Here is a 10,852-nt window from a genome sequence, read left to right on the forward strand (position 1 = left end):
TAACCACTGAGCCACCGGAGAACTCCCAAGTCGGCTCAGCCTTATTCTGCTACTACGACTTACATTCCCTGATTGCTTAGTTTGGTAATGATCCTTCATGTCTCTTCTCAAGTTGCAGTTTGACCCCATAAAGCAACTCGTGCTGCGCTGTGGTCTGGTAACTAATGTTCCATCTTGGCCAACAATATTGTGCCTATGTTGATATGCTCAACTCTGCCTGTGCCCTTGTTGACACTTCATAAGTCTCTGTAGCCCTATTGGGACTTCTGGCCCAACCCAAGATAAAACAGCTTCCTTTTCCAAAAAGAAAATGTAAGTACAAAGAAACCAAATTATTTGTTTAGGGAACTAGAGAAAGAGCTAGAAATTTAGCTGAGCCAGAATTAGAAGCTTCAGATCACATTACCTCTAAAATATAGTAATCAACAAGACTTCATTCTTAAGTAAAATGTTGTTTTAATAAAATACTGCCTGTATATATTTTTCTTTGCAAAGATGTTATGACCAGGATGATTGGTGTGAATGATAATATATGGTGAGCTATATAATTAGTAGAAAAAACAAGGACTCTCAAATAAATAGGCTTCAACATTTTTTTTTTTAAAGAACATAGTCTGCGAATCAGTTGAGACAAGAGAACAGGCAAAAAGGAGGAGTTGGCTTTTCCTCCAAGAATGTGCTCTTGATTGGTTTCGGATATGGAAAGGAGTCATATTTACCCTCCAGGAATCAAAAGTAACATTGGAGTGACCTTCTGGAGAGAGGAATCCTGGCCCTCTCCTCACCATTTTGCCTAAGATTTAAGAGCTTAACTGAAACATACAAAAGCACCACTACAGAGTCGCCTTCAGGCATCTGAGGATCCAGCAGGGTGGGTGTAAAATCAGTGGAAAATTCTGGGGAAAGCAGAGCTGGGCTAGTAAGGAGAAAGATTAAATGTTATGGAAGGATAAGCTGACTTTGTGCAAAGTTTCTGACCTAGTACAATATCCAGGTCACCACAGCCATTCAGAAATCTCAGTAAATACGATGACCATGGATATATAATAGAAAAATACAAGCAGAATTACTTCACTAACCACTGATTAATTGTACTTGAAGTTGTCACCCACTGTTGAGAGTCTTTTACCCAAAGATTGGAATATAATCAAAGTCATTAAGATATTGTTTGACATACAATTTTCAGGGTATGCAAGATATTAAAAAATCCTTAATCAATCCTTCTTTTCCTACCAAATCCACAGCTCCTTTCTCCTTTTCTGGGTAATGATGAGCATGAGTAGAAAATGCAGTTGTTACCTAGAAGATTTAATAAAGAATTGACTTTTTAGTGGTGACTGACTCTTAGCATAAACATATTCTGTACCTGCAAGGTAACTTTCATAAATTAAATATGTTGCCATTAAAAATAAAAAAGGACAAAAAAAATAAAATAAAAAAGGGAAATTCACTTGTGATTCCCAGCCTGGCATCATGAGCTGAACCTACCCTCACAGTTCAGTCGGTCAAGAATCTGCCTGCAAGGCAGGAGACCGGAGTTTGATTCCTGGGTGGGGAAGATCCCCTGGAGAAGGAAATGGCAACCCACACCAGTATTCTTGCCTGGAGAATCCCATGGACAGAGGAGCCTGGTGGGATACAGTCTATGAGGTCGCAAGAGTTGGACTTGACTTAGCAACTAAACTACTATTACTACCAAGAAGTCTTGCCTTTGTACTGACAGAAAAAAAAGCACACCTTCACAGGGAAAATCCAGAACGACCCACCTTCCAATAAGGCTTTCTCAAATAAAAGCTTTCTCTAGCTTCTCAATAAAACATCACCTAATACAATTAGAATTGCAAAGGGGGAAGGGGGGCCGCCTGAGCTGACTCTAGTCCCTCTGGCCTCACGAGGGGCTGGCAGAAGGCCCTAACCATCCTCAATCCTTGGCAGAGTCATTGGCTTTCAATCCTGAAGACTCCATATCCCCTTACAAAGTCTTCTTGTTGGGCTGGCCCAGCACCCGGGCGAGGCAGTAGGGGATGAGGCTGACAGATGCCAGGGGCACCGTTGCACTTTTGCAGAAGGACAGGACATAGAAGATCAGCTCGATTTGTGAGGGGGGTTTCAAAGAGTCAAAGAGGTGCAAGAGGACGAGGGAGGTCACGATGCAGCTGAGGCGAAATGGGAACCACTTGCTGAGTTTGCCCTTGCAGCTCTCCCGGTACATGTTGGAGTTGAGAGCCAGACCCAAGCCAAAGAGGGTCCCCAGATTCTTGAGGAGGCTGGCAAAGGGCGTGGTGTCAATGTGGACCCACTCTGGCCGCTCACACCTTCTCTTGGCTTTCTCTAGAGTCCACAGCAGGTCGACCCCCAGCCACTTTAACAACAGGTAAAATCCAATGGCAAAACTGAATAGGAAGAAGGTGATGAGAAAGTACTTCTTGAGACTGGCATTGTAGATGCTCTGGATGTGGCGGAAAGTCTCGGCAACCGCAATGCCTGAGTGGAAGAAGGAATGACCATGAGAACTGGGGAAGATGCTGGCCCGTCAGCTAGAGGTGAGTTTGGAACAATGGTTGACTTGCCACCTGTCCCACCATTGTGGAGTTAAATCACAGAGGCCAGATTAGAGGGTCTTTTGGTTTTTTCCCAGCCTGTCCTCAGTCATAGATTCTTTGAGACGGAAGAGATATGCCACTTACTCCCCCCCACCACATGCAAACTTCCTGTGTTGGGAGGAGGGTCAGGGGTGGTCCTCCTGTCTCTGCTTGGATACCCTCAGGGGTGGAGAGCTCACTCCCACTCAGGCAGCCCATTTCATCTTTGCGTGAATTTGATATTAGAAGGTACTTCTTTGTGCTGAGCTAAAGCCTCTCTCTCACAACTGAGCAACTGAACTGAACTGATTAGTCTCAATTCTTTTCGCAGGAGTTTGTAAGTAACTCTAGAGCCTCTGTTAACACATTTAAACACACTTGAAGATCCCCTGGAGAAGGGAATGCCTACCGACTCCAGTATTCTTGCCTGGAGAATTCCATGGACAGAGGAGCCTGGTGGGCTACAGTCCACGGGGTTGCAAAGAGTTGACACAGCTGAGTGACTATCACTTTCACTTTTTTTTTCATTCTCAGGGGTGAGGGATAAATTAGAAGGTTGGCATTAACATATATACACTACTATATATAAAATAGATATAGGACCTACTATATAGCACAGGGAACTCTTTTCATAATAACCTATAAGGGAAAAGAATTTGAAAAGGAATATATATATACTGAATCACTCTGCTGAACACCCGAAACTAACATGATATTGTACATCAACTATACTTCAGTTTAAAAATAATAAGCTGGGTGGAAAAGACTAGACAAAACAGATTGGGAACTCAAAAAATAAAGATAGTTATTCTTCTTTCTGACTTAAACTTTCCCAGATCTTTCATGTAACATGAACTTCCAGGCTCTTCCTCAAACATGGAACCCAGTGCTATAATGCTGTGTTAATTTCATAGTTGCCAGGAAGTCATCATTTTTCTTGTTCTCAAAATGCTTCTGTGAATGCTGCTCTCCTCTGCTTTTTCAGGTCTCCAGGGGGAAAATTCCACATTTCCCCTAAGGTCTTATATTCTAGTGCTTCCCACAAAGTCAAGAAATTCTTTCTTAAACTTAACTTACCTAAGTCTTTTCTGCCCGTTATTAGCTGGATCTAAGAAAACAACATATTTGAAACACAGAACCTATAATAAAGATCAGCTGTGGGTATCTATTAGGTTTGCAAATGAATTTATTTAAATAAAGAGCTTTCCAAGGACATTGTGTTAATTTGTTAAATTTGATAGATTTTCTTAACCCTAACCTAGGGCCCACTTCCAGTTGAAGAGCTGTAAGAAATAAAGAATGTAAAAATATCTCAGAGATTTTAGGCAAAGTCAACTGGGTAAGTTTGCTGTCTTGTCATTTTTCTGAAGCACACTTAATTGTGTAGATCTGGGCACTCCCATACAAATGAGTCCTTTAAATTGCCCACCCTTGACTTCCAACCCGCTGAAATACTAACAGTGTTGATTATACACAGAACATGGCTGGAATGCTGCATTTTGTCTTGATTAGGAAGGAATGGTGTAGGTGGGGGTTGGAGGGAGGGAACCAGAGCAGTTGGTACCTGACAAGACTCCAGCAACAACTTGATGGGGAAAATGAGCAGCGAGGTAGATCCGTGACAGGCAGACATTCAGTTGCACGACCCAGAATCCCAACCACAACATGACATTCAAGCACCTGCGATGGAAGAGGCAGTCATAAGAAAATCCAGATGTAGATCCTTCACCAAAGAGAATTGCCTCAGCAGGAGCACTGGAGCCTGGCAAACTCAAGTTACATTAGTGGAATTTTTTGTAAATTGAAGACTGCTCAAAATTTCAAAGATAGCCGTGGCAAGTGGTGAACCCCTGTGTATGTGAATTTCAACCTCCCTATTTTATGTTTCATAATGAAAGATTCACTCAGTGGCTGCATACTCAGAATTCCCCATAAAAGTAATGTCTTCTGCTTGTTTGTTTATTTTAACCTGGATGGGGCATCGCAATGTTTGGTATGGAAATGGGCTTTTATTTACAGCCTGCTTCTTCCTCACTAGCTGATCTTGAGAAAGCCTCTGTTATGTTAGGCCTTGTTCCTGATCTGTAAAATTAGACGTTGCCCATGTGGGTCCCTTTTAGCCCTAACATTCTGTGACCCTAATGTTCACTCCCAGCAGAACTGCCACAACTCTTATCAGTACCAACCCAAGGCATGAGGTGGGCAGGGGGCATGGAGGAAGAGCAAGTGGTATGTCTGCTACAGAGAGAGCCACCTCCTGCCATCCACCACCCACAACCCAGAGCTATTACCGAAATCCGTAGGTTGGCTTTTTCTTTCCCCGAAAGATAGAGAGGGTGGATGTAACCATCACATAGTATACACCTGCTGTACCCATGGCGTGGCCAGAGGGACTCCCTAAAGAATAGGAAAGAGATGAATGAATGAACCAAAGCTAAAAAATCTTCATCTGGGAGATTGCTAGGGGGCATCATCTATCCATCCATCCATGCATTCATCCTTCCTTCCATCTTTTCATCCATCCATCCAGCCAGCCAGCCATCTATGCATCTTTACATCCAGCCAGCCAGCCATCTATCTTTTCATCTGTTCATTCAATTATCTATCCACCCATCCATCCTTCCACCCATCTACCCCTCCTGCCATCCATTCATTTACCTATTTAGTTATCTATGTAACACCTAACTATTAAGCTCCTACTACATGCCCAGCAATGTGCTAGGCTCTGGGAGAACAGTGGGTGGCACAGTTAGAGAAAGCCTCAGCCCTTGAGATTATACAGTCTGTATACAGTCTAGAGACTACACACAGAATCAGCCTGCTGGGTATATAATTGCAAATCGATCTGCCTTCCATTACCTCTCTTCTACTCTCTTTGCTCGCTCAGCTCTGGCCATGCTGGCCTCATTGCTCTCTGTTAAATACACTCCCTCCTCAGTGTCTGTGACATTGGTCTTTCTATCCAGACACCTCTTCCTCCAGGGTTTATTGGCTAATTCTCTTGCCTCCTTCAAGTTTTTGCACAGATTTCTCCTTCTCAGTGAGTCCTATCCTGACCACTCTATTTAACACTGCATCCAATGGCTGTTCCTGGTCTCCTTTCCCTGAAAGGTGGAGGGCCCTGTGCCACCAGATCCTTTTCTGGACTAAAGAGTTTATTTTTCCTTTCTATTGTTGAGAGTGTGATTGCAGGTGGCCGTCAGTGCTCAGACTTCACTGGACATTGCCCTGGGCTGATGAGAGCCTTCTTGATCAGAACTACCCTTTCCCTGGGGGACCCCTGCATCCAATCACTCATCTCTATTGGGGTATAAGGCCGGTCCCCTTGAATCAATTCAGAGCTCCTATGGGGTTAGCTGAGCCTGAACGGCAATTAGATTTCTGCCCAGGTGGCTTCCATCTCTTCCTTCCACAAGTACTGCTCTTGAGTGTAGCACCTCCTGCATGCTCATCTCCATCTGAGTCTGCTTTCCAGGGAACCCCACACAAACCCTTGCCTTTCTTCCTCCTCCTCCTCCTTCTTCTAATATCCTAAATATTTTACTTGTGTATTATGATTTTTTATCTCTCTCTCTCTCTCACACACACACACACACATCTCATTCAAATACAAACTCCACAAGGGTAGGAGCCTTTTTTTTCCAGTTGCACTACACAGCTTGCGGGATCTTAGTTCCAGGGACTGAACCTGAGCCACGACAGGGAGGGCTTCCCCGATCGCTCAATGGTAAAGAGTCTGGCTGCCAATGCAGGAGCCGAAGGAGACCCGGGTTTGATTCCTGGGTTGGGAAGATCCCCTGGAGGAGGAAAAGGCAACTCATTCCAGTATTCTTGCCTGGAAAATTTCATGGACAGAGGAGCCTGGCGGGCTACAGTCCAAAGAGTTGGTTGCAGAGAGTTGGACATGACCGAGCAACTGAGCACCCACGCACAGTGAAAGCGCCGAGTGAGGTGTTGAATCATTGAACCATCGGGGAATTCCCAACAGTAGGGATCTTCGGTTTATTCACTGAGGCATTTCAAGTGCCTAGAACAATGTTTGGTACAGATACTAGATAAACAACGTCTGAATGAGTGAATATACTCTAAAGTGAATCAAGGTTTTGTGAAAACAAATAACTAAGGGCAACGCCCTAGTCTGGGAGTCAGGGATGGGGCCCCTGAGTTTAGGGACACTAATACCTGTAGGGGAGTGGAGGGGTTGAATATTGCTTTTTCTTACTGAAAAATGAAATCTATCATTTGGCTGAACAATGCCCGTCTGGGTGTAACTAGTAAAGTACAGACAGGGTGTGGGACTGAACGGTCAGCTGGGGAGGACACAGCTCCCTGGCCAGGCTTCTGGGAAGGATGACGAGGGGCTCAGGCCTCTACCAAGTTCCCTTCCTGGACAAAGGGCCACAGCACAGTTACTCTCATGAGCCGTTTGTCTGTGAGGGAGCCCTTGCCTCTCTGAACTAGCAATTTCCGTTCTGGAAACATTAGGCAGATTCCAAAGTGGCAGTCAGAGGCTATTCTGGAAGGCCTTGCTGAAGTGAATTCAGATGGAGTTGTACCAAATCCAAGGCCATGACCAGAGCTTGAAGGAGTGGCTCTGCTCATGTCCCCTTCAAAGACAGCTTCACGCAGCACAAATGTTACCAGGTGTCCACAAGGAGCATGGTCCACCCAGCTTCTGTCTGGATGAGGGCTGGGCCTCTCACCTGGGCCGGTCTCACAGGTGACCGGGAACTGCTTTATCAGCGGCACCGAGGTGTTGCTGTAGTAGTCGGTGTCCAGAACCCACCAGTACGGGCGCTGTCCAAAGAGAACCCTGTGAAAAAGCAGAACCAGGGTCTGGAGTTACTGAAGGAATGCTTTGGCCCGATGCCACACCTTCAAGAAGAGAGAGTAGCTCGGGTAGAAGATCTATGAGATCCAACACAGAACACGAGCCCCTCCAAGAAGGGGAACTGGGCTGTTAGGGAAAAGCAGGGGAGGGAGACATTTATGGAGCATCCTTTATAGAACTTATGAATTTTGCCTTCAGAGGTATTATTTATTGAAACGTAAATAAATAAATCCCATATCCTCAAAACCATATTAACAGCAGCTGCTGGTGGTTTAGTTGCTTAGTCGTGTCCAACTATTGTGACTCCATGGACTGTAGCCTGCCAGGCTCCTCTGTCCATAGGATATCCCAGGCAAGAAGAGCGAAGTGAGTTTCCATTTCCTCCTGCAGGAGATCTTCCTGACCTAAGGATAGAACCCAGGTCTCCTAAGGCTCCTGCATTGGCAGGCAGATTGACAGCAGCTATGTAACTTTTTCTTTTTTAACCCTGAGAAGAATTTGCCCTAGAAGGATGCCTAGGGATTACAGCTTGTGACTTGGATTTGCATATCCTACTGATCGTTTCTTCAGGCCTCCAAAGTCTTGGGTTTCTTCCGGACTTCAGAGACTGAGCCCCAGCCCCAAGGACAAGCCTCCCAGGAGATGTGGTCTCTGTTTCCATCAGAATCACTTTCTGTAAGGACATACATAGCTACTATTTGCTTGTTTTGTATCCTCTGGCTTTGAAACAGAATATCGCAGACAAACCACTTCCCCTTTAAAAGCATGTTTTTCATTGTGGAAACAGGTGTGAAGAGTCAGTCAGGATGCTTGCAGTGGAGGAATAGTGACTTCTCACTAAAATTGGCCACAGCCACTAACTCTGACCTCTACAAAGTTAGAGAAAATCCATGGTTCTTTACATGAAATCAGATATTTGGAATAATCCTTTATCTTTTTGTCTTTTAAGGTCATGCTATTGAATACTGGAAGTTATAGACAAAACTTGGCAGGTTTTTCAACAGAAATTTCAGAATCCCACCAATATGTCCTGGGCTGCTGAGCCCAGTAACAATGTTCAAGACTTTTCTTGTTTATGGCCAAAGAAAATTAAAGCTAGACGAGATCTTAAGAATCACCTGACAGTGAACAAAGATAATTTCAGGGATGGTAAAAGTCTCTGAGGGCAGCTGGTCCAAACTGTTCATTTTCTACATGAAGAAATAGAGACCAAAGTAGTGATATGCTGGAGTCAACTGGTACTGGCTAACAGTTGTAAAATATTCAGGGTTTTTGCAAGCCAGACCCATTGATAGCTTGAAAATGGTCATAACGGGATAACAGACACAGTTAGAAATTGGCAAATACTAAAATTGGGGCTTCTTTATCTTTTGAAAGTCAGTTTATTAGCACTGGATATAACATAATTCTTAAGAGCCTTGCCTATGAAGTCAGCCTGCCTGGGCTTGAATCCTGTCTCTGACATTTACTACCTATGTTTTTGTAGTCACTTAACTCAGTGCCTTAGTCTCTTCATCTGTAATATAATAGTAACACCCTATAAAAAAGTGCTTAGCACGTGGCCTGGCACATACTACAGGATCAACAATTGTTGATAACTATAGTAATTATTAAGATCCCAGAGATAATCTAAGTTTACAGATTATAAAACAGAAACTCAGAGAGTTGCTCTGAGTTGCCCAAGACATAAAGCTGGCTGAACAAGAGAGGTCTCTGAATTGCTTTTCATGATCTCACACAACGGGTTTTGAAATTGCCTGTCTCCTTTCTTCATACCTCATCTTTCTCCCTTCACACACCTATCTATGTGTCACCTATGCTGCTTCAAGGTAATAAAACGGAGTTTCAGACTTCCCTGGTAGTCCATTGGTTAAGAATTCACCTGCCAATGCAGGGGACATGGGTTTGATCCCTGCTCCAGGAAGATCCCACATGCTGCGAAGCATCTAAACCCATGCGCCAGAATTACTGAAGCCTGAGCTCTAGAGCCCATGCACCACAATAAGGGATGCCACTACAACAAGAAGCCCGTGCACCCCAACTGGAGAGTAGCCCCTGCTCTCTCCAACTCGGGAAACCCTACATACAGCCAACAAGACCCAGAGCAGCCATAAAAACAAACAAAAAAACACAAAAACAAGCAAACAGAAAAATGGCATTTCTTTGCTGATAGCCTATAATTCACTAGGTCTAGCTGGCCTTCCATCCATATGAAATTGCCTTTCCTGTATCTTCACTCACTGACAGGGTTTTCTCTGTCTTTCCTCTTTCTATAGAGGATCCAGAGACAGGAGGGGAGTAAACTATGATTGCATGAATAGCATGAAAAAGCAACTTCCGATGGACAGACCTTTCCAAAGACAATGCCAGCCTCTTTCCTTGCTGATTTCCTCTTTGTCCGGCTCTTACTCACCACTTAAAGACGAGGTTGAGCCAGTCTCCAATCACAGCTACCCAGAGGAGTTTGATGCCCACAGCTTCTCGAAGATGGAACCAGATGGGGAAGAGGACATAAAATGCATTCCTGAGATCTGCAATCACGGACACCAAGATGAACCAATCCTGGGAGTTCTGGTAATTCACCTGGAGGTAGTGTGTTGACTGGATCCCAAAGTCATGTAGAACGTTCATTCCCTTCTCCATCCTCACTCAGGAAGCCTTTGGCTGTGCCCTTGCAGTTATTTCAGACTGAGTGGCGATTGCTCTGCTATCAGCTTGTGCCTTGCCTCTCTGTTTTATACACCCTGTATCCAGTCTGCAGGCCAACCCAGCCCTGATCTTTGGACTCAAAAACCACTTTTGTCTAAAATCTATTGATCAAAGGTGCATCACCAGTAGGTTGATGCAAACATGTTCAGCGTGATTTACGTAAAATAGAAAAACAGGCACACAAAAACAGCCTGATCGGCCATGGGCTGGCACAGCCAATTATTAACTTTGGCATTGCTGCTTGACAGTACAAGGGGTTGCCCTCCTGGTTCTGAAACCTGACCAGAGACAAAGGACAGAGTCTAAATCTGCCATGGTTCTTGCGAAGATGTCTGACTTCCCAAGTCTCCAATTGCACTTATTTGGGAACAAAGAAAAGTCTTGGCGCTCTAGCAATTCAACTTTTAAATAGTTAAATTTTAAAATATAATAAGTTCTATTGTAGTGGGGACAGTCACATTGCTGGACACTTCTGAATTTCACTAGGATCTGGAAAATGCCTCTGATTTGGGAGATCAAACCCTCTTTCCAGTATTGGCTCTGTATCTCTTAGGTCCAGAAAAGAATCATCTTTGAATGCACTGATTAATTCATTTAACGTCCTTAAAGTGAGGACCTTTGGGGTTTTAACACGTAAGTATAAGCAGTAGAGTGCATATGTGTGTGCTTCGTGGGTCAGTCAAAAGCAATATGATGAATTTCTGCTGCTGCTGTTTAGTCACTAAGTCGT

At 44.2% G+C, this 10,852-nt stretch overlaps 1 protein-coding gene across 2 annotated transcripts; it reads right to left on the reverse strand.

The window, feature by feature from the left end:
- Positions 1 to 436: 436 nt before the first annotated feature.
- Positions 437 to 10,257, reverse strand: G6PC1 (glucose-6-phosphatase catalytic subunit 1). Of its 2 annotated transcripts, none has more exons than XM_043467737.1 (5): positions 9,997 to 10,257; positions 7,286 to 7,395; positions 4,874 to 4,979; positions 4,147 to 4,262; positions 437 to 2,484 (listed from the first exon to the last, which is right to left on the reverse strand). In XM_043467737.1, exons 1-5 carry the CDS (start codon positions 10,029 to 10,031, stop codon positions 1,973 to 1,975), a joined length of 879 nt encoding a protein of 292 aa, XP_043323672.1. In that variant the 5' UTR covers positions 10,032 to 10,257; the 3' UTR covers positions 437 to 1,972. The 2 variants fall into 2 exon arrangements, with proteins under 2 accessions (XP_043323672.1, XP_043323661.1); XM_043467726.1 differs by having other exon boundaries at positions 9,827 to 10,252.
- Positions 10,258 to 10,852: the final 595 nt, after the last annotated feature.

Source organism: Cervus canadensis, chromosome 1 (assembly GCF_019320065.1).
Source record: "Cervus canadensis isolate Bull #8, Minnesota chromosome 1, ASM1932006v1, whole genome shotgun sequence".
NCBI classification, from domain to species: Eukaryota; Metazoa; Chordata; class Mammalia; order Artiodactyla; family Cervidae; genus Cervus; species Cervus canadensis.